The 11,549-nt window shown below is 43.3% G+C and overlaps 2 protein-coding genes across 2 annotated transcripts; both read left to right on the top strand.

Moving 5' to 3' along the window:
- The first annotated feature begins 350 nt into the window (after positions 1 to 350).
- wu:fc38h03 (acetylcholinesterase collagenic tail peptide) lies at positions 351 to 7,581 on the top strand. The gene is made up of 18 exons (XM_026347752.1): positions 351 to 615; positions 1,211 to 1,332; positions 1,437 to 1,546; positions 1,654 to 1,773; positions 1,976 to 2,020; positions 2,145 to 2,171; positions 2,945 to 3,016; positions 3,125 to 3,187; positions 3,258 to 3,284; positions 3,398 to 3,442; positions 3,775 to 3,810; positions 3,887 to 3,967; positions 4,861 to 4,957; positions 5,098 to 5,228; positions 5,335 to 5,454; positions 5,751 to 5,880; positions 6,405 to 6,507; positions 6,777 to 7,581. Exons 2-18 carry the CDS (start codon positions 1,230 to 1,232, stop codon positions 6,844 to 6,846), a joined length of 1,380 nt encoding a protein of 459 aa, XP_026203537.1. The 5' UTR covers positions 351 to 615; positions 1,211 to 1,229; the 3' UTR covers positions 6,847 to 7,581.
- Positions 7,582 to 7,731: 150 nt separating this feature from the next.
- LOC113153864 (peptidyl-prolyl cis-trans isomerase FKBP14-like) lies at positions 7,732 to 11,420 on the top strand. Its single transcript, XM_026347736.1, has 4 exons — positions 7,732 to 8,000; positions 8,470 to 8,621; positions 9,072 to 9,199; positions 9,661 to 11,420. The coding sequence occupies exons 1-4, from the start codon at positions 7,804 to 7,806 to the stop codon at positions 9,817 to 9,819; spliced, it is 636 nt and encodes a 211-aa protein (XP_026203521.1). The 5' UTR covers positions 7,732 to 7,803; the 3' UTR covers positions 9,820 to 11,420.
- Positions 11,421 to 11,549: the final 129 nt, after the last annotated feature.

Raw genomic sequence — 11,549 nt, 5'->3', positions numbered from 1 at the left:
TGTTAGCTTTTTTTGACAGTGCCCAACTATGTGCTTAAACCTATAAGCATGCTTATCATAGCCCTAAACATATTCTACTACTGAATAGCCACAGAGACACAAACAGTTCTGTAGGCCACTGCTGCTCTCCTCATATATCATTCAACACAGGGTAACAAAGTAAAATAACCAACACAAGACACTGGGTGCAGAGGTTCTTTAAATGGTGCCATTGACTAAAGTGTCCAGCAGATGGCGCCATTCCCCTTCTGAAAAGACCATCGGCACTGCTGTGGACAGCAAACGTTGCAAACGACCCTAAGCATGCAGATTTAAAGTGTGAAAGGCCTCGTTAAACAGATCAGATCAGATCAGATGACACAGCCGCTGATGCGTCTCTGATCCAGATCCGCTGGGACCGCGCTGTCACCGCTGCGCCGGCTCCGCTCGGTGGCCTCTTGCTGGGCTTCGACTGTGGTGTTATTGACCGGCGTAGAAAAAAAAAAAAGAAGCTGGTCGATTAGTAGATTAGATTTATTAGCGGCTCAGATTGGTTACAGTAAATGTCAGAGGAGCCGCACTCAGCAGGACCGACCGCGGGTGAGAGGAGCTCCAGACAGCGCGTCTGAGTGGAAGGTAAGAGGGATCTTTATCTGCGTTTACTGTAAAGCCATGGATGTGGATTCAATTTAAACCTGCAATGATGTTAAGACGTTTAATGAGGTAAAATGGTGGGTTTTGGAGCCACAGCTATGAATATTTTCTGTAACTGAGCCGGTTGCTGCAGCTTTTCTGCACAACACACGTGGTTCAAACACGGGATCATCAATTTTTGGGGGGTAGGATTTCTAGCATCCTCTGGCCTCCACCACACCTGCATTAATCAGATGAAATATGAGCACACTATAAATGTGTGAATGAACATGTGACGGCCTCACTATTGTTGATATGACTTCTGCCAGTGAGTGGTCTAATTCTGGCACAGGGCTGGAGATGGAGGGGTGGCGCACGGCTGGAATTACAGCGGTGGCTGCATCTGCTGCAGTGTGGAGCTGCAACAGGTTTATTATGCTGTGAGGACAGAGGGGTGGGGGGGGGGCTAGAGGACTTGACTTGAGAGAGTGATGAAATAGTGACACCTTCGAGAGGGGACTACAGAAACGTGGCAGCTGCCAGTGAGTGCATTAAGCCCAGTGTAGGTTGGTGTGACAGGTTGCCTTGTGTGTTTTAGGGAGAGTAAAACCATCAACATGGATCTGATCAGCATTACAGTGTCCCTCCAGATTCTTCTGTGTCCTGCGTGGGCCTTATCCCATCACCCTTACATTGACAGCATCCTCTCTGCCCATTCAGGTAAGATATACAGGTGCGCGTGTGCTGCATGCACCTTTCACTGCAGGCGATCATCGAGGCAGCCTGGCACTGACGCGCACTGCTCTCTGTTTTTTGCCTCTCAGCGCTCAGGTTGCTGGATGAGCCGATGAGGTTCTACCCCTGCTGTCTCATGTCACCACCTCCACCACCACTCTTCCCTCCACCACCTCAGCTTTGGAAGCGAGGCCACCCTGTAGGTCCCCGAATGACCACACACACCTCGCTTAAACATGTTTATGCCCACTGTAAGCCGCGTTTCAAAAACCCATTCTCTCGCGTGTTGTGCATCTGTGTTTAAAGGAGGGTTGGAGTATGTTAGAACCAAGTGTTTCTGGAGGAGAGGAACAGGAGAAGCCACAACCTGTGGTACCAGGGTGTTCACCTGGACCCCCAGGACCACCAGGTCCCCGTGGCCCAGAGGTAAAGCTTGCTTCAAAGTAAAATCTCATTGTATACCTCACACTAGTAGCTGCATTGATTTTCAAACAAATTACATGATTGCACAGCAAATGGGAATAACTGTGATATTCCAGCAAAACCAATTAAAATCGATCATTCTAGAAATGTGTCATGCTCCATGTGCGATATGTGAGCTATATATATATGTGGTGTCATTTCTCAGGGTCACGGTGGATTACCTGGCATAAGAGGGCCAAAGGGAGAGAAGGTATTTTGTGAAATATATTGCTCTAATGTATTTTTGCTATAGAAGTATGTGCGTCTGTGTCCTTGTGCTCCTCTCTGCTCTAATGAGCCCTCCATCTCATCTCCCCTGATTTGTCCTCCTCCAGGGAGAAATTGGACGTCCTGGGTCAAAGGTGAGCCGCTCCTCCCCTCTACCATGTCTCGTTCGCTCACTCATCTCTCTTTGGCGCATCTTGCATGTCCTTGGAATGAATGGGTTCAGGGTTTCTCCTCTCTTTCTGCCTCTGTTGTGCTGCTCATGCGTCCTCAATCTCTGTGATGTGATTTGTCTGTCGATGTTCTCAGAGTCTCCTCTGAAGCTGCTAAACGGGTCATGCTACATTAGTCTCAGTACCTGCTGTAACCATGTAGCAATGCTTGATCACGTCTCTGGATGTCTCTTGTAACCCTCCTGCTTGTCAACTTCCTGTCACCTTCTTCTTTGCTCCTTCTTTATCTCTCTTCTCTCTTCCTTGGCCTGGTTCCATTAGTCCTCATACTGGACTCCACTCCTGCTGATCCAGCCTCTCCAACACACTCCACTTCTGAGCTTTAATCTCTCTAAGTGCTTTTGCTCTCCATGATAAATCACCCCACGCAGCAGAAGGTCCACAGTGTCTCTACAGGCTGCTGTTTTAATGACAAGAAGCTAAAAGAGAGCATGCTGCTAGAATGGCAGGAGCCCTGGGATAATCCAGGTGGCACAGAGATGTGAGGCTTTTGTGTAACATATTTAGCTTTTCTGCATGTTAAACCAAGGTAATTCAGCAATCTTTAAAGAAATATACTAAATTAAATTGAACAAGATGCTAACCAGTCACCTTCTCCTACAAATTCACAAAAAAACTTGCACAATGTAGACATATATATGTTAGTTAAACTAACTGCTGGAACATTGTTTCTGCAGGGTCGTACAGGTGCTCCAGGCCTCCCAGGGAAACAAGGCCTACCAGGATGGCCTGGCCCAGAGGGACCCAAGGTAAGGCAGCTCCTTGCTGGTACAGTGTTATATATTAATCATCTTCATATTCTTCAGACACTGTCAAATATTGGACTCAGGCAGTAATAAATGTGTTTTTACAATTAGGGTGAGAAGGGGGATCCAGGGCTCATGGGGTTACCAGGACTGAGGGGACCACCAGGGACAAAGGTTGGTCAGAACGTTGCACCCATGTCATGGATTTCCTTCGGTCTAATCCGCTGTTGCATTTCTTTTTCAGGGTCTACCTGGTTACAAAGGAGATAAAGTAAGTTCAGCATTATATATATATCAACAGCATTTAACTGTTGCTACTATTAAACTACTGCTATTGTTATTATAGCCTGTATTTCATACTTCTTCTTATTTCTTTTATAAAAGGGGACTCCTGGTGACCCGGGATCAGTAGGACCAAAGGGCGATAAGGTTTGAAAAACGTTTCTTTTATTGCAGGTCCAGATATAGTTTTGGACACAATTCAGTTATGTAACCACATTCAGTCCATTTATACCCGACTTTGATGACGAGCACTTTAACTCATGTTGTGTTATAAAATCAGACAGTTAGATTTGCTACAACAGCTTCAGTTCGGCTGAGAAAGGGGGAAAAGTATTGATCGGGATCCAAAATGGATTTAAAGATGATTTAATGAGATGTCTGTCTTAGAGCCAGATGAAATTAACATTGTATATTTTATGAGTCGCTACCATCCTGATGTGACTTCTCTCACATTAGGTTCTCATTTTGTCTGTTTTCAGGGCTCCATTGGTTTGCCTGGGATACTTGGCCAAAAGGTAAGAATAATTTAACAATCACAACATCTACAAGTGTATTTCCACAGATTATTCCTCATCTTTGCTCCTCTATCAGGGTGAACAGGGACCAAAAGGAGAGCCAGGAGTCGCAGGGAGGAGAGGACCCACTGGGCGACCTGGGAAGAGAGGCAAACAGGTGAGGAAAAGACAAGCAAGAATAAAACACAAGGTGAAATTAAATTGTGTGTTCACCAATGTGTGTGTGTATGTGAATATGCATGTTTGCATCAGATTTTCAGCACATTTCAAAAACATCCTGTGACAGCACCATTTCAACCTGCTGTGGAGCACTGACACGTGCCGCTTCTCACTCTGTGAACTGATGCCGTCTCACGGGCTAATTCAGTCACTCAAGTATCTAAGCTTTACGTCTAGTTCTATGTTTAGACTTCCATGTAACACTGCGATGCCTTTGGCATCTTAGGTCCTCTCAGTCTGCACATACACCGCCCACCAAAAAAATAAATAAGACACACTCACACCGCCCGTGGCATCTTTTCGATAAGCTTCTGCAATGTTACAACATTTATTCTCATCCAGAGTTGCATTAATTTTTTACCAAGATCATTTATTGATGATGGAAAAGTCGGACCGCTACACAAAGTATTTTCCAGCTCATCCAAAAGATTCTCAATGGGTTCAATCAATCAATGATCAATCCATGTGTGAAAATGATGTGTCATGCTCCCTGAGCCACTCTTTCACGATTTGAGCCAGGTGAATCCTGATATTGTCATCTTGTCACAGAAATGAGAAGCTACTCACTGCACCAGTTAGGGGTAAATAACAGTGTTGCTAACTGAAACATAATCATCCATGCAGTAATTATCCAATGGGAGGCTCCTACCTATTTGCTCAGTTAAATCAAGGTGGTGACTTTTTTTTTTGGATGGGTAGTGTTTATGCATACAGATTTTATTTCCATGCACTACATTATCTGACCTGTGCACAAGTAGCAGTGTCATGTAGGTCACCTTCAGCGCAAGTGTGTGTGTATTTTAATGTTGAGTTGTTGTCTGGTTTGTACAGGGCATGAAGGGCCAGACTGGAGCCCCAGGAGTCATGGGCCCCCAAGGTCCCCAAGGTCCAAACGGTCAACCTGGCCCACCTGGTCCACCTGCCTCAGGTACACACACTTACAAATATCACAAACGTGTACACTCTATTTCTGATCAATAGGATGTTTTAAAATCTGCTTTGTTTAAAGAAAAACATGGTTATGTGTCCATGTGTCCAAACTTTTGACTGGCAGTGTATCTGTTGCAGGTCTCTATTTGGTAGGAGAAAAGGGAGAGAAGGGTCTGCCAGGTCCACCAGGTCGCTGTGATTGTGACAGAGCCAGTAATGCTCCATTCGGAAGCTACACACAACGGGGTGGTCCCAGTAAAGTCCCAGCAGTACGAGAATGTTACTTCACAATACACAATCTGAATAGACCACTTGTCTTTACTGAATTCATCATTACTCATCAGCTTTCATCGGCTCTTCTGTGTATGTGTATAGATATTTGTTGTCAGCAGTGAGGAAGAGATGGACCGATTACATCTAGACAACACAATAGCATTCAGGAAGGATCAGAGGATGCTGTACTTCAAAGACAAAGATGGATGGAAGTCCATACAGGTGAAGACAATTAGAGTTTTATGGAATTGCAACACTGAGCCATAATACTTTTGCCATAAAACAATTGCAAATTAGCACATTATTGATTATTTACAAACTTAAAAACTGGATTTACTGTGGCTACGTTTGAGAGTGGAAGTTTAAATATGTTCAGTGTCTAGCTTGGTTATTGGTATAAGTTGGTAAGTTGCCCTGGATATGTCTTATTTGTTAAAACAGCTGGTCATATTTGTCATTTGCGTCATGACCACTTAGCGACTTCCTCCTCCTTCTTTTCTCCTTCCCAATACTTCCAGCCATTTCAGCCGTTCCAGTCCACAGAGAAGGTCCCAGACAGAGTTGGTGTGTGTGGGGACGGAAAGGTGCAGGCCCAGTACGGAGAGGAGTGTGACGACGGAAACCAGATTGTCACTGATGCTTGTCTCAGTGAGTCACTTGCTTCTCAGTAATGTAAAGATAAAGAAAAAAAATTCAAAAAGAATTATGTATATACCGACATAATGCTCAGTCAACTTAACACCCTCTCTGTAATTTACAATGAGAGTCTTTAGACATGATTTCAGTCTTAAAAAACTGAACTGCTCAAACTACAGGGATAGGCATTTTGCTGCACAACCACTCTGCTGTCATATAACCCAGCTGCTCATGAAATGCCCTGCAGAGCCTGACCACAGTGCACCACAGAGCCTTAGCCCAGATAGCAGAGGATAAAAGCAGCGCGCACTGTGAAACCGTTCCTTGATCTTTCATTAATCTCACCCTTTCTTCTCCTGCCATCCTCACTACTTTCTACTCGGCTGCTCAATTAAATGAGCAAGAAAATGCTGTATTGGCACCTCTGAAGCACACGGGAGTGCCAAAGCAATTAGTAATGTCTTCTCTCTCTCCCATCCCACTCTTGCTCACTCTTACCTCTGCCGCTGCTAATCTCTTTCCCTTTGTGACATCAGACTGTAAGTGGGCATACTGTGGAGACGGCTACCGACATGAAGGCATGGAGGAGTGCGATGGAAAGGACTTTGGTTATCAGACCTGCAAGTCCTACCTTCCTGGGTATGTTCACTCACCGCTGTAAGAGTGGATTCACAAACATACACTTATACACAGCTAGAACAGGATCTGACAGAGATCTTTAAGAAAGCACAATTCTCATCAGCAGCACATTTGTACAGCACAGATTTTGGGACTGTGAGGTCACTCTAATGAACTACTGTACTTTTACTGTGATGTTTCTAAAACTATCCAGAGGTGATTATGCATTATGATAACAACAAACGTCAATCAGTTGCACTTATTAAAATTATTTTCCATGTCTTTCGCAGATCGTTTGGGCAGCTCAGATGCACTGACTCTTGCCTCATTGATTCCACTGGCTGCAAGTACTTCACCTGAACTGGAAAGTAAAATAAATAGCTGCTCGTTGATCGTGGGGCTTCACACTTCAGATGTTCTACTGAAGCCTCGCCCTTAAAAAATATATATAACTGATGAACTGAGAGAGGGGGAGTACAAATGTGCATCTCTTGTGCCTGCACTGAGGAATGAAAAGTTAAGAGTGTCAGCTCTGAATGGGCTGTCCAGCCCTGGAGTTTTAATTCTGTTATTGGTCACAGGCGAACAGCTCCCTGTCACTATCACACACCACTGGCTGCAGCACTGTTATGGACATTGGTGACGGTGGGAAACATTTGAACAATATAATGGTTGTATTATAAGTTACAGCGTCTATGGGATGTCGACTGTTAATGCAAAAATAAGCTATGAACTGAAATTATTTTGTAATGAGAGAGAAAATGTCCCTATTCTATAGGGGCACTGATGGAGTTATCTATATGTACTGTATTATGCAAACCAGTTGTAATTGTGTTTTTTGTGCTTTATGAAGTGCAATGCTGTGATATTGCATGCAAATGTGTACCACTGCACAACAGACTGCTTTAACCACTAACGTAGACATACTAGCCAAAGCGTGGCCCTCTGGAAGTTAACCCGACAGGCAGAAATGAATGTTAAAAAAGAGTACTAGTGAGTGTTGTAGCAGCATGATGACACTGCTCAGTTACACGATCAGTTAATAGTCTGTCTGCATGACTGTACATTTCATCAATCTCTGCACACTAATAAAGAGAAGGCCCTCACTCACAGAGTGCTCATTCATCAGTGGATGCGAGAGGGGGAGCGCCTGTGGGCGGGGCTTAGGAGGAATAGCGACCAATCAGAAGAAAACTTCCTGCAACAACTTGCGCAACGAGACGTCGACTGCCCTGCCACGTCGAGGGGAACCATCTGGACGCCTCTGTGCAGCTTCTGCAGACTTGTCGACTCCCGCTTGTGGCTGTTTGTGTCGACATGCTGCTGACTGTGCTGAGCTGGCTCTGCCTGCTGCTGCTGCTGCTGTGTGTCAGCGGGGGGACGGTGCCTGAAGCCGAGGTGAAGATTGAGGTTTTGCACAGACCGTTTCTGTGTCACCGAAAATCCAAGTACGGAGACATCATGCTGGTGCATAACGAGGGATACTTTGAAAACGGCACCGTGTTTCACTCCAGGTAGGTGTGATGGCGACCAGAGGCTCCAGCCGCGGAAGGAAAGAGAAACTTAACAAATATCCAGAGTTACTTGTACTTATATTGTGTCACTTCACCTATAAATATTAAATATTATAGTTTTTACTGCTCTGTTTATGTGACAGTGTTAGTTTGTAGTTACTTTAGAAATTCAGATTACTGTCATTGGTGTGTAATTAGCAGATTTAATTTTCTTAAGCTTAGAAGGAGCCTTTGATGTATCTCGTGTGTATATCCTGGAAACACGATGTGACACACTCAGAGGGATGCATTCTTCCATCTCACCACTAGATGTCGCTAAATTGCTATTGCATTACACATTTTCCACATTGTACCTATTGTATTGACTTGTAATTAAATATTTCTGCACTGTGGAAAGGACAAAAATCCTCAAGTGGAAGTGTTAATCAGAATATTTCTTTAAACCTGCAACACTCTGTTCATCCTTCAGTCGAACCCAGGGTGACAAACAGCCAGTGTGGTTCACACTGGGCATCAAAGAAGTGATCAAAGGATGGGACAAAGGTCTGCAGGACATGTGCTCTGGAGAGAAGAGGAAACTCATCATACCTCCAGCTCTGGCCTATGGGAAGGAAGGGAAAGGTACTGAAGCTTTGCACATATGTACTTTATGCTGGTGTTCTTGCATGCTGTTACAACATACAACTACACTGCACCCTCTTCTTAGAAACGCATGTGGTTTTTACACAATATGTGACGTTATTTATATCGGGCATGTTTGTATTTAAAACTATCTATTTTAAATGGCTTTCTAGGAGTCCCACACTGAGGATTTCATTCAGTCATATTAATCCTTCTTTTTCTCAACATGGAGAAAAATGTGGACAATATTATGGTTTGTCCTGGTAAGCACACACACCCCTAACTAATAACAAATACTGTACATCTTCTGTGCCTAACTAACCTTAGCGTATTTTCAAACTTTTTTACTCACAATAAAATGCAGAATGTCTTGTCACATTAACTAAGCAAGTGGTACCAGTTCTGCAGCACTAACCAAAGCAACTCTTGCCCTGTGGTGTTTGTGATCAGGTATAATCCCACCTGAAAGCACATTGACCTTCATCATCGAGGTGCTTGAGATCCGAAATGGGCCGAGGTCACATGAGTCCTTCCAAGAAATGGACCTTAACGATGACTGGAGGCTCTCCAAGAATGAGGTGAAAAGAAAATATCTCCCTGTAGAGATAATTCAAAGATAAGGAAAAAGCAACAATTGTTTTTTTTTTTTTTTTCACATTTTAAAATACACTCTAATAAAATATGATTATGAATGTTATATTCCATTTCTGTTCATAGCTCTTCTGAATATTACAAACTGCACCTTTAAAAGTATCTGTTCTTTATTTGGAAATATATCTGCCCTTGCAGTATAAGGCAAACAAAAAAAAACCTGAAGGAAGTTTAAACAGGCTACGTGTGAAGAAGGCACAGATAGTTATTCTTGTGGAGACCCACTGGGTGTAGATAGATGTACAGAAAATGTACATTTTACCTTTTAAAATAAATTTACAACATAAAATGTGCATAACAGAAGCAACCAGTGCTTCATTCAATGTATCATTTCAGTCCATCTTTTTAATCTCAGACTTCATTGTCTTACTCTCACTATATCTGCCAGGTCAAAGAATACTTGAGGAAAGAATTTGAGCGTCACGGCTACCCACCCAACGACACTCTACATGAGAACATGATGGAGGATATTTTTGCCAAAGAGGATACGAACAAAGATGGCTTTATATCCTCCAGAGAGTTCACTTACAAGCATGATGAACTTTGAAGTCTCTCCCAGTCACTGCTCGACCGTTGTCCAGTTTTCATGGCGTCACATTGAAGATAACATCCGCGCAGACTGCAAGAGTTGTCTCAGGTTCCATGAAAACATTTTGATTTAATACAAGCATTGTGTTTGTGTTGTGTGTGACACTTCACACCCCTCCTGTGTGAAGCCACGTGTGGTAGGTTTTGAGCCAGCTTTTCATTGTATTTCACTTTTACTCTAACTTAACAAAAGTACATGTTTGAAAACCTTCTGTAGTACATCAGACTACAATTATGCCATTTCAGCTGAAAAATCAGTAATTATCCAAAGGGAGGCTCTTACCTATTTGCTTAGTTAAATCCAGGTGGTGACTTTATTTTTGGACCAGCAGTGTAGTTTTTAATGGACAAGGAGACGTAAGTTAAGTGTATTTAAGTGCTGTAAATAAAGACAGCTTACTCCAAAGTGGGGCTTATTTGTCTGTATCTGCAGTTTAAATGCTGCAGTGCTAAACTCTGACAAATGTCTTAGTCTTGTTGGGACACAATGGGGCATTGATTCTACAAGTCTCTGGACTCTACAGGCAAGATTAACTTCATGTTTCTAAAAGACTTCCCCTCGTTTGGCGATTTGATTATATAAGCACTGTCTAATACATCTGTCCAAAATTTCCCATAGCTGTTCATCTTTACAGTGAATCCAGAAACTAGTCACAGTGCTCAACTTTTCCACATTTTACGTTACAGCCTTATTCCAAAATGGATTAAATTCATTTTTATCCTCAGTGTCTGTTGATGCACAGACATTTTCAGATATATCACCACAGATGTTCAATCAGGTTCACGTCTGGACTCTGGCTGGAACAAGGACGGGAACAAGGACATTCCCAGAGTTGTCTCATAGCCACTGCTTTGTTATCGTGGATGTGTGCTTAGGGTCGTTGTCCTGTTAAAGGATGAACCATCGCTCCAGTCTAAGGTCCAGAGCGCCCTGGCACAGGGTTGTCTCAGAGGTCTACGGACAGTTCCTTGGCTTGGTTTGTGCTCTGACATGCGCTGTTAACTGTGGGACCTAATGTAGACAGGTGGATGTCTTTCCAAATCATGTCCAATCAAAAGAGTTTCCCACAGGCAGACTCCAATGAAGTTGTAGAATCATCACAAGGATGATTAGTGGAAGCAGCATGCACCAGAGCTCAATTTTGAAAGTTATGGAAAAGGCTGTGAATACTTATGTACATGTGAAATGTGGAAAAACGTTCAGCACTGTGATTCTCACACTGGTCACACACTTCGAACACATCCTGCTGTGATAGTCATCTGAGAAGAGTTGCCTTTCTGCTCCCATTAGTGCATGCACATCACAGTCATATAATAAATATGCACTGTCAGTAATCTTTTAAAACACTGGCCAGTTGAACAGCCTCTGTGACTGAAGCTCCTGCCAATGGTGCCCCAACAGTAAACCCTGTTTTAAAGTCATTTAGATCTTTGCCTCTTGCTATCTTGATTCAAAGTCAGCATGAACTGAGCCTGCTCAGCATCTTTACACATATTACAGTGTATGACTGGATGTTAATTACTCAGTTGTCCTATGCAATAAAACTGTGTGGAAGCATCTGCAGTCATTACATTTCTGTCCATTAAATATGTTTTTTTTAAAAAGAAAGGTCACAGGAGACTTAGCAGCCATTCTTAGCAGTGTGCTGTCTTAGGACGGACACCATTTACACAGATGGGACTAGAATG

The sequence above is a fragment of the Anabas testudineus genome, chromosome 11, assembly GCF_900324465.2.
Source record: "Anabas testudineus chromosome 11, fAnaTes1.2, whole genome shotgun sequence".
Classification (NCBI taxonomy): Eukaryota; Metazoa; Chordata; class Actinopteri; order Anabantiformes; family Anabantidae; genus Anabas; species Anabas testudineus.
This window is presented reverse-complemented; position numbering and strand designations above follow the sequence as displayed.